Genomic DNA, 15169 nt, shown 5'->3' on the forward strand with positions numbered 1-15169 from the left:
ACCAACACAACCATGGGCGCACAAATGAGCGCAAATGCATTTGCTATTTAAACAATGCAGCGCAGGACGGTAAATGAGAACTGCGTCAGGCTGAAACTAGCAAAAATTGCACCATGCGGCGGGTGTATGATAGGGCCCCATATGTGAGTTTCTCTTACTCTTTTCTGTATTTTGTTAACTATTCTGTTTCTTAGACTCCTGTTGTATTTTTGAAGAACCAGATTTATTGCCATAGTAATTAAATGTTCAAGTATTCCACTGCTAGTCCGTTAGGGAAATTGTGGTTTACTTCTGGAATTGTAATTTTAAATACATTATATTATATTAATATTATTGTGACTCACCGACTGTCTCTTGAATCTCATCTGGATTGGACAGCAGATCGCCTTCTGCAGTGATCACAGCCTCAGCTGCTTTTCTCAGTGTGTCAACGGCAGACTGATGGTTTGTGGTCTGCCTTTGAAGACTCTGAAAGAGACCAGTGTCCATAAGAATCAATGTTTTCGATATTATCTATTAGTGAAATCAATTACCCTAAAAGCTAATTCTATTCTACATTCATCTCAATACACCACATGACACTAAGGGGTCACAGTGTTTGCTATAAGGTTATAAAGAAGGTCAGATACAAGGTCACTATCTCCTAAAGAACAAAAACACAACATGAATACATTTTCTTGCTGTGTATGTGACCTAAGTCTGCTGAATGCAGTCTAAGCGCATCGTGGGACATGTAATCGATTTAAAAAATCAGTAAAAAAATCAATAAAGAAAAGTAATTGCCATTGTCTGCTTCTGTATCCAGGTTTGCACAACAAGCAAATCTCTTTAAATCTGTGCTGTTATTTGTGTTCCGGAGCATGTCATGTATTTAGGTCTATAAATAGCCCTGTTGTGGCTGAAAATGCTTTATATGGAAAGATGTGAGTAATGTCAAATGAAGACATCCTGGCCCAGTTTAAAGGGATAGACCACCAAAAAATAAAATTCTGTCTTCCTTTACTCAACATCAAGTTGTTCCATACCTGTATACATTTCTTTGTTCTGTTGAACACAAAGAAAAATGGACGAATGTTATTAACTGATATTTCTAGGACATCATTAACTACCACAGTAGAATCAATTATTGTATTTTTGTGTTGTTCTGTTAAACACAAAATAAGATATTTTGAAGAATTTAGAAAAACAGTTCTGGGGCACCTTTGACTAAAAAATGTTTACTACCCCAGAATATTCTTCCAAATATCTTTCTTTGTATTAGATGGAGCAAATAACTTTATACAGGTTTGCAACTATTTGAGGATGAGTAATTCATGACAGAATTTAAATTTTTGGGTGGAGTATCCATTTCAGACTAAACATCATAATTGTACGAAAACAGCTTTTGTAAGGTCTTGGTGCTCATGCCTTGGTTTCCTCCAGCTGTCTCTGTAATGTTTGTGGATCTCCAGCGATGGGTTCAGACTGCTGTCTTCTGGACTCTTGCTCAGAATCATTGAGCCACTTCACCAGAGATCCGCTGGCATCTTCATACCTCCTGTACCTCTCCACAACATCTCTGAGATTGTTTCCAAGATCATTACACTGAAATAAACAATATGTATGACTCAGATTATTATTTTGATTCACATAGTCTCACACATGAAATCTATTTTGTGTGTGTGGGGAGTATGATGAAAAAAAACAGTAACCATGAGAGGAAAAGTGGATTCATGGAATGGATAAAATAAAGATGAATTGTATTAATTCTACTCATTTATTTTTTTTGAAAGGGTTATGTTTGTACATGTTGGTAAGCCGCCTGAGTCGCTTTTGGATAAAAGAATCTGCCAAATGCATAAAAACTTGATAAATAATATAATTATAAGAAATTATATTAAAAAAATACAATAAACTACAATGTAAAAAATCTAAATGCAGAATTGAATGAGAAATATCACCGAAAATAAAGAAACTGAGAAATAATAAATAATTATAAATTTTATATTATAAATAATAATTATGGTCCTCAACAGATTGGAACATTAGTGAAAACGTCTTGGTTACATATGTAACGTCAGTTACCTGATGGACGGTCTCTCGACGTTGTGTGGAGAACGACAGATGGGCGAACCATCTCTGTCGTTCTCCACACAACGTCGAGAGACCAACAGAAAGGGAACATTAGTAGACAAATGTTGCCATCTGTTGGTGGGAATTGAAAAGTGCATCACTCCTCATTCACTCCTCATATCAAAACAGAACAATCTGTCAATTTTCCACTCAATATTCTTCAAATATCTTCATCATTCCACCAAAAACATAATGAAAATGGCTCCGTTACCTGCTGGCAGAATAAAACCCTACCTGCATGTGCAGAGCTTTGTAAGTGCTGGCAGCAGAGTCCAGCTTTTCTTTCACCGCGGCACTAGTCCCAGACATGTCTATCGCCGACAACCCGTCCGTACCGCCAGATTCACCACGATGACAACCCCGTGCTGCCTCCAACACCTTCTGACCTGAGATGGTGATGAAGCGCAGGTCTCCTTTATGAGAGATGACATCCTCAGAAAAACTCTTCTGTCTCTGTAGATTATTACTCAGGGTGTCTAGACCCGCAGCCGGCATTCTCATCTCCTCCACCCTGTCCTGTGCCTGTTTCAGCCACGTCTCAAACTCATCACAGTTGCTCTGAAACTTCTGCAGCTCCTCTTGAACAGTCTGGACTTGTTTCATCTGCTGCTCAGCCAGGGTGAGAGAGGCATCGTAGCGACCCTTTAGTTCTTTAATGTCCCTCTGGAGCTTCTCTTTCTCAGCGGGCGACAGCACCTGAGCCTGTTTGTCCAGCAAAGCCTGCGCTGACTGTGTGGCTACAATCAGATCCTGCTGCTGAGACAAGATCTCCTTATGATGGGCCTGCACATACACACAAGTAGATTCAAATTCATTTTAATACCACTAAATTATTTTATTATTATAATATGGCGCGCAGAAATACTTGATTGTGATTGGTCAACTGTTTATCTGACAGCTTTTCCAAACAAACCATTTCTTGTAAACCTTTCTTACTTATAAACTGTATTTCATATCAACACAAACCATAGTTGTCTTGAATTGTGAAAGAAAACTTGCCCATTTCTTACTTCGAGAGAGTAGGGATATTGCACATTATTTATGAGTGGGAAATACATAAGCATGTACATACTTGAACGCGATCATACTGCTTATCCAAGTCCAGGGCTTCACTCTCATGGTCTTCAGAGGCGTCTAGACATGCGTTATCTGTAGCGTCTAAAGCATTTCCATTAGGATCATCCCCCTGTTCTATTATTCTGTTCAGTGATGTCTTCTCCGGCATGTTTCCATTCTGTTTGAGCATCTGGTCTTTTTGCACTCCACCCATTTCTTTCTCTTTTCCAATGTTGGAGATCCAGCCCAGAAGATTTTCAATCTTGTTTTTGCTCTCTTCAAGTTGCTCAACAGCTGCTACCTGTAATGTTCCACATACACACACATCTGAATGAAATCCAAAGCCTCTGTCAATAACAGGTGATCAAATATAAATTTTAGAAGTTTTACATTTTCAATAGAGAGCAACAGCGAGAGGGCAGCACTTTGGTTCCAGAAGCACTGACTTCAGAGTATACAAATTAGGGATGTAACAATGTCAAAATACCTCTGTGTCAAGTCTGCGTTGCAGTATTTTTGTAATATTTAAAATGGCAACCGATAACTTGGAAAAGTCCCATAAGCATCCTCTTTTCTTTATCCTTAACTCATAACTGTTGATTAGAGGTATGAGTTATAGTATGAGATGGTCAAATGACCTAAAATCCCTTTTATGAAATAAAAATCAATGCACCAGATGGACCTTGGCAAAGGTAACATCTTTTATTTTTTGAAAAATTCTCGATGTTTGGCCCGGAAAACCAATCGTTTCATACAGTCATGTGACCATGATAACATTGAGACCATTTTGTTATTGCGATAACACACTATCAATAATATTGTTATATCCCTAATAAAATATATTATACATTTAAAGCACATTGGTTATAACCATTGAACTATATAACTATAGCGACTTTATTTTCATTATTCGTGCAAACCCTGTCAGGATGCACGAATAATGAGTAATACATTATAGCTAGAAATCTTTTTCTTCATGGAGAAAATGAACAGGATTGTTGTCTGCTGTTGCACTCGTTTGGAAACATTTTTAGTTTTGTTCTCCAACCTTTTCAGTCTCTTGCTTAATGGCACTTGTCAACACTTTGTCCAGATCTTTCCTGGACTCTTCTGCCGTCTGGTTAAGCAGATTCGCCTTGCTCTTCAGTTCTTCCAGTTTGTTCTCTAGAGCCGATATCTGCTCTGGACTGAGTTTACTGTGATTCTCTTCCAGGAACTTTTGAGTGCTGCTCATGACTTCGTTGAGGGCATTGGCATTGGCCTGCAGGTCTTTCTGTAGAGCCTAAAGGAACACAGAGAGATAATTGACCTATGCATTTGGCAGATGGTTTAATCCATGTACATTTAAGTGATACATTTCATTAGTCTAGACTTTCCCAATATTTCTACCATTAAAGGAGTACACTGTAAAACTTTTTGCAACAGGTTTGCCAGAAAATTAATGTAGATTTAATTACTACTTATTATCAGTGTTGGGTGTAACTAGTTACTAAGTAATTAGTTACTGTATTTTAATTACTTTTCCCTTGAAAAAGTAAAGTAAGGGATTACTCATTTGTTTTCGGTAATTTAATTACAGTTACTTTTGATGTACTTAAACTAAATACTTTGTGAAATATATGCGTGTTCAATAGTGTAATTGACATCAAAATTCAAAGTCTTACTTTAAAATCTGTGCTCGCATTTGTAATACTTTAGTCAGTTAACAATATTATTTATTTGAATGAATTAAATAAGCCGTTTCATGTCTATCCTTGAATCACTTAACTAATCAAGGTCGATGTAGGATATAGAAAGTAATTAGTAATGAGTAACTAAATACTTTTTGGACAGACTAATTTGGACAGTAATCTAATTACGCTATTGAATATGTAACGAGTAACTAGTAATTAATTACTTTTTCAGAGTAACTTACCCAACACTGCTTATTATACATTCAAATTAGTACTGTTTTCAATTACTTTGATTAAAATTAAAACATTTCAACTTTTGAGATCCAAAACGATCAAGAAGAGATTGGCATTAGCACAGCAACACTGCAAAAAAACGACATTCTTCCTAACCATTTTTCTCTTATTTTATGTTGAAATTAGTGGTGGGCATAGATTATTTTTAATCTTGGAATTAATCTAGATTAATCTAGATTAAAATGGCTCATTTGAATTCTGCCGAAGGCATTTAGAATATGTGTGCTACCCAAATGATGACTAAAAGTAAGTCTTTGAGAACGGGGGCATTAGACCAGGGGCTCATCTCCTGTTTCCAAAATGCATCACAAACTGCTTGAGAAAGCTGTTCTTGTCATGATTCCACTATCATGTCATGTTTATTCGTGTAATTTGAGTGGAGTCATGGCATAACCTATGGTTTTGTGTGGGAAAGACATTGTTCTTTCTCGTGTCTCGTCATTGTTCCCTACATCACGTTCCTCGTCAGCCTCTCCTCTCCTTTCTTGTTAACGATCCTTTGTCTGTTTCCCCTATAAAGAGTCCTCATGTTCATTGTCCTGGGCTCGTGCATTGTAAATTGTACCTGTACCTGTACCTGTACCTGTACCTGTACCTGTACCTGTACCTGTACCTGTACCTGTGTGCTGTCTGAGTTTATCCTGCCTGTAGCTGAGTCCTTGTTCCTTGCTCCTGATTCCCTGTCTAGTAAGTGTTAGTTTAGTGTTTGCACCAAGTGTTTGTTTAATAGTTTAGTAAGTCAGTGTTTGTTGTTAAAGTTTATTATTTTTCCTGTCCTGTTTTCCCCCTTGTGGGTTTTGTTTTGCCTTGTTATAGTGTTTTTTGTTAAATAAATTCCCTGTTAACCCCTACCATCTCGCCTCGTCCTGAATCCTGCCTGTGTCTGCCTGCAATTGGGTTCAACCACTGAGATTCTTGACAGTTCTACTATGATAATTGGTGATGAAAATAAATGATGTTCAATAAGATGTACTTGTGTTTACTTCCGCATTAGCTAAGGAATGCTTTGCGTTTAGGTGGTACTTGAGACTGGAAGATCTCCTACAGTACATTTAGTCATTTAGCAGACGCTTTTATCCAAAGTGACTTACAAAGAGTTAGGGAGCAACAAGCGATATGTCATACAGGAGCCATAATACATTAGGTGCCAATACAAATTTACTGGTTTCAACTAAACCTAGACCACTTACTGTTGAGAGAGTTTTTTTTTTAAACCAATTGTGCATTGCACAAGGTGCAGACAACCTTAGTCTTGTCGATGTTTCCATTGGGAAGCTTCTTAAAAATAAATTTTCCCTGAAGCAACCCAGCGGCTTCAAAGCTGCATCCATGTTAGCACGTCACGTTTGATGTGGTAATTACACAGTAACGTTATGTTGTGTTCAGACCAAACGCGAATGGCGCGTCAAGCGAGTGATTTACATGTTAAGTCAATGCAAAGACGCGATAGACCTACTTGCAGCGCGAATCGCGCGAATGAAGCCCTGGTCATGAGATGATGAGGCGGCACGAATGACGCGAATCACGCGAGTTGAAAAATCTCGTTCTCGCCCGGTACAGTGCAATTCAGTTAGGTATACATCCGCGCTAAAATATCAAGGTGAAAGTCATCATAGCTTGCGTAGTATAGACCCAGCTCCCAACCCAACTTTGATAATAGATTAACGGCTACATTTTTTTTAACCGACGATAAGAGTCTCACGTTAACGCAGCACGTTAACGCCATTAACGGCCCACCACTAGTTGAAATATTTAAAACTTCTTAAATTATGATAAATTTACATAACAAGAAACGTGAACCAAGATATTTAGTCTTGTTTAATGAAAGAAAAATAGATAAACTAGGTAAGTTTATGCTTAAAACAAAATTGTACAATTAATTCTACAGTAAGTTACAGGCAAACCTGCTGTGAAATTACAGCGAAGTTTTACAGTGTAGCTCACCTACAAACTTAGTTATGTACGGTTTATACTGTGTGTTTAAGACCATAGATCTCCTGTAAGCAGAACAATTTCCTTGTGTGTGTGTGTGCACATTTGGCGGATAAAGCTTATGCTGATTCTGATAAGAACTGCACAAAGCATTTGCATGATTATTCAAATGTATCAAAGCGTAGCAGGTTAGACATGGACCTGATGTTCTTGTTGGTTTTGCTGGAGGTCTCCCACAGTCTTTGCACTGGCAGCCTGCTGCTGGTGTCCAATGAGCCGGTTCTCTGTCTCCTTCAGATCACCCAACAGCTCCTGTAGCTTCTCTGAAAACTCTTTTTGCTTCTCCACAGCAGCCTAGCACACCAACATCAACATATTCAGAACAGACAAATTTTCTACAGAGAAACCAATCATGCAAAACTGAGCATGTGATCATTAGTGATGACTGAGTATGCTGTAAACATGCCGGCCATTCAAAGAGACAGGATTTAGAGATAAAGAACATAGTTTCATTTTAAGTGGGTTAGTTCTGCCTTAAGTTGTCGGAAAGCTTTCCCACAAGGCAGATGAATAAACGTTGGTCCTCAAGTAGTAGAAGCTGCAAACTGTCAAGAGGATCAGAAGGAGGTAAATGTGGGCCAGTGATCAAGCCTGAGCGGTGAAACACTGAGCAGGACAAACAAACACATTTAATAATCTTTCATTAAAAGATAGATTATAACACAATTCATTTTAAAGGCCTCAGCAGATCAAAATGACATTTGCAGGTCACAAGAGTTTCCTCAATACTTCCTTGCAAACTGCATCACAAATGACATGCTGCTAAAAACACCTGCTGTTGAGTCTTATCCTCACAGATCTCCAGCTGGATGTCCAGAGTTTGCATGTGAGTGAAAACTCTGTCTGTTAGCTCTTTTAGGGTTCTCTGCGTGCTGCTGAGAGCTTTCAGAAGATGTCTGCTGTGAGCGGGACTCAAGAACTGAGTGTGATCAGAAATAAAGTTTTGAATATCAAAAGCAGCATCTTCCAACAGCTGTCGCGTTCCTGATAAGTTCCTCTGTATATCCTGAGAAAAAAACAACAACAAAAAGAATCAAGTACACATACTCATGTTTGTTTTTCTTTTTGATAGTTCCTGAGCCCGATGTACATTTGGCTTTCTTGTGGCTCAGTGGTTAGAGCATGGCGCTAGCAACGTTGAGGTCATGGGTTCTATCCCAGGGATTGCACATAGTCAAAAATGCATAATGCAATCTATGTCGCTTTGGATAAAAGCATCTGCCATATGTGAAATATTAAATGTATAGTATATTATAGGAAACGACAGGAAAGAAATCATAGACTTTTGAGCAGGCCTTATTGAATATCATAACGTTTAGCACATTAAAGTTTTACCAGCAGATGGCAAGCATGTGGCCCCTGTTTTAAAACGGCTTGAAGATTTCTGGAAAATGTAAAAAATTGACTTGGAATCGGAAGACCTAAGACTTAACAAAGAACATGTGTGCCACACTGTTGTTGTACATCATGACAATACTAGGAATAGGTGAATCACTTAGAAAGAGGTTGTGCATTTCTAAACATGCTCACCGAAGCATGTTCACAAATAAAATGGAAAACAGAAAGAATCAGTTGACATATTATAATGACTTCATGTAATGAGGTTGCTAAACAGCGGCTGATGCTGTCACATGACATGGTAGACGCCCTCATGTTTCATCAACTTTATATTTTCTAATAAACAATCAAGAACTTACCTTGTTTTGTTGTATCTTGTCTTTAATTTGTTCTCTGTCATCTGTGTTTGTGATATCCAGCTTGGACAGCTCTTCAGAATTGTCTTGTACACGAGCTGAGATCATATCAAGGCAGCCCAGCAAATCCTGATATGAGGTGTCCAAACGGAGCTGTAAACCATGTTCGAACAATTGTGAGACAATACAGTCTTTAAGTGTCATTTGCTTTATAGGACAGTGTTCTAGTACTTCACTCTCACTTTTGTCATAATTCTGAACTGACCTTCACTGTGTCAATCGCTAGTAGAATAGCATTACTTCTCTCAGCTGACAAATGGCAAACATCTGTGAAAGCGTTCTGTAAATCTACATAAACTGTAGACAGATCTTGTTGGATTTGAGTGGGAACAAGTTCATTAGCAGCATTCAGAAGCTGCTCGGAAACGTTCAGATCTGCTGTTAGCATAGCAGGGAGATGACCGAGCTGTGCTTCCAGACACTACAAACAGATTGAGTGGAGTTAGATGGAAGAAAATACAGGAATTGTGAAGATGCGACAGAATAAACACCAGAATGGACTGCAGTAGAGTAGAGAAAACCATACAGAGAGAGTGTGGTTCTGAATATTTGAAGTGCAGGTAAAAGCAGGAGTAACAAAGGAGTGACAAACCTGAGCTTCCTCCAGCTGACTGTGCAAACCCTCGATATCTTCTGCTACTGGACATCTGGTCACCAAGTCATTTCTTATATCTTCAAGAGTATCATAATGATCCTGGAGTCTCCCAACACATTCCAAGTAATTCTGGGTTGAGAATCCCTGTAAAATTTAAAGACTTATGCTAAACAATTTTTTAATGATCCAAAAGAGCTTTACAAATCAACATCAAGAGCTTACTGCAGGTATGACATTGATCCCATCCGTTTGCTTTGAGTTTTGATGAACTGCTTTAGATTCCTGGTGGTTGGAGGTGGTTGCCTGACAGACATCAAATGCAATGGCATCATCTTTAACTTCAACCTCTGTGCTGTTGACGTCTATATTATTATCTTTAAGGCCAGTGCTTAATTTTTCGATCCTGTCCTTGAGCATGCCCTGATCCCTGCAAATGGAGATCCCCTGAATCATCTCCTGCAGCTGAGACTGTAGGAATCCAACACCAGACTGATGATGCGGTTCAGCTGCACATTTCTGTTCCTCTCCTAAATCTAGTCCATGTTTTTTCAAATCTAGCAGTATATCTGGATCCATGCTTCTCTCAGTGAAGTTGGGTTGATTAGCATTAAAGGGCGTGGGGTGACGTTGAATGATTTCAATAATGTTATCAATGACTTGACATTTTCGTTTTTGCATCTCATCAGCACTTAACCCTTCTGCGTTCATCTGAAGTAGTTCACTTAAAAATATTTTAAAATCGCTGCTGTCCACTAGTTGTGGAACAATTTCACTTTCTTTCAGTTCCTGCTGAGGTAGAGGAAAAGATATATCCTGATGTAAATCTCCAGTGACTAATTCATCCCCACTTTGAAGATTTTTGTAGACATATTTGCTTCGTTTAGTATCCAGTTTCAGCATTTCTGTGACCGAAGCACTTGGCAGTTTGGAGGTAGACTGCATTTCCTTGAATTCTATGAACATGTGGTCCGAACAGGAAGCTGAGGTGCTGACTGACTCCACGGTTTGAACCAGGTCCTGTTCATTGTCTATTTCAAAATCTGAGGCATCTACTGTGACTACATCATCCATTTCAGTCTTTGGGGCAACATGGTTACATAATATTTCATGTTCACTAAGGTGGTCTATGATATTTATACCGTTATTTGAATCCCCTTGACTAGCTTCAGCCGGCATTTCAAGTGGTAATGGTGACTCAAGTGATTTAGAATTAACTGTAGATTCAGCTGCATCTTTTGAGTTGACTTCAATTGCTTGCTCAGATCCTTCAAACCCTATCGACCCTTCAAGATCATTGTTTTGTGTATTCTCACTGTCAGTGCTGCCCTCAATACGAACCACTCTGGACTTATGGGTATGATTGTTTTTTGTCATGGGTACCTTTACAAACTTTTCCAAACTCTTGTCCACGGGCTCAAGCACACCTTTGTTTTCTTTAGGGTCTTTACTACACTTTGAAGTTTCGTCAAACTGCTCCTTATCTGTTTCCTCGTCAACAGCTTTACAGAACACTGTGGATTGAGGAGAAATATCTTCTGTTTGAGGTTGTAAACCCTGAGCTGATGTAAGCTGATCATTACTGCTTAAATTCATCTCTGGTGGAAACTTGGCCCTTGATTCACATGAAGTCTGTGCTAGTGTTTCCAGTGGTGCAACATAAATTACCTCTGGTTGCAGAGTACTAAAGCTCTTGCTAGAGAGTCCCTTTACGGGGAAATGTGATATTTCGGACTCGTTTTCGAAACTGTTGGTTTCCTGTTCAGAATACACGTTGCTTTCTGCTTGTCTTTTGTTTGAGCAGATGTCACTTTGTGATGAACATGAAATGCCAGAGTTAGTCTGTACAGGGCAATGGACCTGACTCGCTGTTGTCTCAATATAACCCGCCTCGCAGAGATCAGATACAAAGCATTCAGCTTCAAGACAAACAAAAGTCTCATCCTTTTTACTCAGGCATTCAGCCTCATCTTGCTCTTCTGTGAAACTTCCTTCTTCATCTAGAGTTTCTAGTACAGTGTTAGGCTTCTTTGAGTTGCTGCAATTTACATTATCTACCCCTATTCCGTTACTCTCTGCAACTTTGTCAATCTCATTGTTGTCACTTACATTTTTATAGATGACTGGAACATCATCACTTGGAGGGTCATGTACAGCAATTGTGGGCACCAGAGGATCCTGGCACTTGCTTAGATGTGCTATATCTGAAGTCACCTGCGTGGCTTCATCTAATTTTGAGTATAAAGGATCTGTTTGTCCGAGCTGATCTTTGTCAAAGTCAAGTACCATAATATTTACACTTCTGTCCTGCTGTGAATGCAACATTCTCTTCACCTCTTCATCCTCCAACATTTCCATTTGGTGGGCATCTGAAACACTGCGTAAACACTTTACCTCTTGATCGATTATAGCCTTATTTGTTGGCTCTGAAGAGGGAACACTTCGACTACTATCACCAGTAATCAGACCTGTTTCTAAAGTCTCACAAACACTGATGTTTTTTTCAACCGCTCCAGTGTAGAAACCACCCAACATGTTCTGCTTTTCCATGATATGTGAAGCCACCTTATTTGATATGTACCCTTTACTCACTGACCTCTTCAAAATGGACATCGTAACACTTTCATTTTCTTTGAAACTGCGTTCTTGAAGCTCTACAGCAAGTACTTCTAAAACAGTGTCTTCATCAATTAGGCCTTTATTGAGAGCAGCATCAAGATCATATCGCTTTCCAGTGGTGACATCTAAAATCCCTCCTTCCTCTACTTGTGCCCTTAGAAGATGGATGGCAAAATCCCTCTCGAGTTGGCTATCGCACAAAACCCGAGAATGTGGGAATTCAGATGTCATTTCTATATTACTGCTTGTTTCAATAGACATTAGGTAAGGTAAGGATGATGAATTTCTTTCTTGGTCTTTTTCAGTGGTGTCATCACATACAAAATGATCTACTACTAAATACAAACCTATGGGAGTTTCTGATGCAATAAAGGTTGTTTGTGGTAACTGCATTGCTTGTGACAGATGAAGGGAACCCATGTCAGTCCTATCAGATTGGCAGTTGTCAGTGTGTAAACATGTAGAATCCTTATCTGGTTTCTGAGTTTCTACTGTAGTCATTTGTTGACCACTGCTTAGGAAAGCTTCAAACGTTTCTTCTATTTCTAAGATATTGACATCTGGTTCAGAGTTTAAAGTAAACTCAAAATTATTTGGTAATGCTTTAGCATCCTCTGCCTCAACTTCATCCTCAGTTTTCCTCTCTGATGGTTCACATATTTGCAATTCCTCCAAAGCACCAACGTTGCCGACAAGAGATTCGTCCACAAAGTCAGAAATGTTCATATTCATTAGAGACTCCTCAGAATCATCTACAGTTGGGATAATCTTGGCAGCACATTCTGCTTCAGCTGTCTCGACAAAGAGCAATTTAGCCATTTTATCTACCTGCCTGTCAAAAACCAAAAGCCTCTGACCTGACATTGGATCCATATAGCTGTTCATCATGAGGTATGAAAGAAAGATTTGTTTTGCGTCAGTAGTAGATGGAGCATTTGTGACACACCCGTCACTCTTTATTTCTTCATTGGATCCCTGAAATTCTTTGATCTGTAGCTCCCGCCTTACCAGCCAAGAAGAAAACCTGTCATTTAGCTCATCGGTATCAGGAAACACATCTGGGATTTCTAAAGTTTTCAACAGGTCTTTTGTGAATGTGTCTATCAAATTATACTGCACTGCGGAGTCAATGTCAACTACCTCTGAATTCTCAGGGATATACAAGGCTGTTATCATCTTTCGCTTATTCAGCAGTTCAGTTGCCAGTTGATCAGTGACTATTTTTTGTTGGAGGGAAGTTGAGAAAGAGAGGATTTCACCAGTGTGAGGCCAAAGCAGACCCATGAATGCTTTTTGTCGTTCTAAGACCAACAATGCACTGCTGGAGCTTATTAACTCACACTGAACGGCCTCGTCGACTGTAAGTCTGTCCCCAGTGCAAGGTTTAACAATACCACCAGTTTGGGCTTGATGGCTCAGTATTTCACTGGCAGTGTCCTGATCAATCATCCCTATGTTTACGGCCTCTTCAACGGTTAGCTTTTGACTTATGCTGGGGTCAACAATACCCCCTGCAAACAACTGTGTGCTCAACAGCCGAAGCATGGTCTCTCTATCAATGATCCCTTCATGTGCAGCCCTCATAATGCTAATATCTTCTCCATGTGTCAGGGGTATAGTTCCATCATTTCGGATTTTCACAGGAAGCAGCCGAAGTCTCGTCGGTTCATGGATTAAACTCCTCTGCAAAAGATCACTAAGTGAAACTTTTTCTGCAGTGTTGGGGTCGATCAAGTCCTGGCATGTGTTCCTTCTCTCCAATATCTTGAAAAACAGTGAGTGAGGTACCAGGTCAAGTTGGAAAGCCCTCTCTAGATTAAGGATATCTCCAGTGTTTGTCCGTCTTAAGCTTCCAGTCGCTAACTGGATTTCAAGGATCGTTAAGGCTGTTTGCTCAGACACATCCCCATTATTCAAGGCTGTTATAACAGGCAAGGGTTCCAGAGCATACTGAGAATCCTGAAGACGTTTTTTAGCTTCATTCAGGTTTTGCAATTGCTTGAACATTGATTTATCCACAAGTCTGGACTTAAATGCTTCATCCAAGTCCATACACAAGTGTTGTTCGGGCGAAAGGAGTCCAGTGGTCAAAAGCTGCGCAGCAAGAAGACTGAGTGCAGTGTTGTCATCCAGGAGGCCATTCTGCACAGCGCCACACACAGTCAACACAGCTCCGCTTTCAACATCCAGAATGCCCTCAATGATCTGCAGACCCGGGAAAATAAATTAATGAATCAAAATGCATGTTCAAAATAATCACAAGATATGATTCATTATTATAAATATGTTTACAAATAGACACAAAGCACACTCACCCATCAGTCAAGTCTATGGATTCTACTAGAACATTTGCAAAGTCTCACACAGCAAGAGAAATGGGACGCAATAAAATATTACATGCATCTGTGAACACAACTCTCAGTATTTTTCACAACAACACAGTTAGAGAAAACACATTGAACAGTGTGTTAATATATGTGCAGTGTAGTGAACCCCATGTAAACAGAGGAGGAACATCCTTAGGCTTTGCTGTGAAGAAAGAGTCGGAGCGGCTGACATGCAACGTATGTTTACAGCATACTCAGATTAGAGCATCTTTCTTTTTGAAAGAATATTCAAACATTTTGCAGTTGTGAAATTAAAAAGTTAAAAGTGGCTTTCAAATCATGCCAGATATATTCCAAAAAACACATGTTAGTTACACAGTTGGAATAATAAAATCACCCCATATCCAACATCAGCATCATTGATCTGTTAATATCTTAATATCTGTTAATATCTCACCCGATCAGCAGCAGAATTCACATCTTCGCACTGTTGGGAGAGCTCGCTGTAGGCCTGTTGAAGAGATCTGAGGTGCTCTTTTGTTTCTTGCTTTTCTTCCTCAGTCATTCTGGTAAACATAGTTTTAAATCAATCTTATATGTTAAGTTTTTTCTGTTAGAAGTAAAATGGTGTAAAACTTTTCTACATACTTATCACTGTGTTTGGTAAGCATCATCTGTGTAGTCCTCAGAGCTTCTGCAATTTGTTCCTTCTTTGAAACCATTTCTTCCACTGACATCTATAATAAAATA

General features: G+C 39.1%; 1 protein-coding gene across 4 annotated transcripts in view; it reads right to left on the reverse strand.

Annotated features, from left to right (window-relative positions):
- Positions 1-15169, reverse strand: part of dst (dystonin) — a 171242-nt gene that overhangs the window by 63604 nt on the left and 92469 nt on the right. For all 4 annotated transcript variants that reach the window (XM_056760083.1, XM_056760086.1, XM_056760084.1 and 1 more), the window contains exons 37-49: positions 15068-15156; positions 14877-14985; positions 9699-14297; positions 9474-9620; positions 9087-9302; positions 8825-8974; positions 7900-8133; positions 7269-7421; positions 4217-4450; positions 3185-3469; positions 2347-2895; positions 1408-1584; positions 345-468 (exon numbers count right to left, since the gene is read on the reverse strand). In XM_056760083.1, coding sequence (XP_056616061.1) covers positions 345-468; positions 1408-1584; positions 2347-2895; positions 3185-3469; positions 4217-4450; positions 7269-7421; positions 7900-8133; positions 8825-8974; positions 9087-9302; positions 9474-9620; positions 9699-14297; positions 14877-14985; positions 15068-15156 — 7066 coding nt within the window. The remainder of the gene's footprint in view (positions 1-344; positions 469-1407; positions 1585-2346; positions 2896-3184; positions 3470-4216; positions 4451-7268; positions 7422-7899; positions 8134-8824; positions 8975-9086; positions 9303-9473; positions 9621-9698; positions 14298-14876; positions 14986-15067; positions 15157-15169) is intronic.

Source organism: Triplophysa dalaica, chromosome 11, assembly GCF_015846415.1.
Source record: "Triplophysa dalaica isolate WHDGS20190420 chromosome 11, ASM1584641v1, whole genome shotgun sequence".
NCBI classification, from domain to species: Eukaryota; Metazoa; Chordata; class Actinopteri; order Cypriniformes; family Nemacheilidae; genus Triplophysa; species Triplophysa dalaica.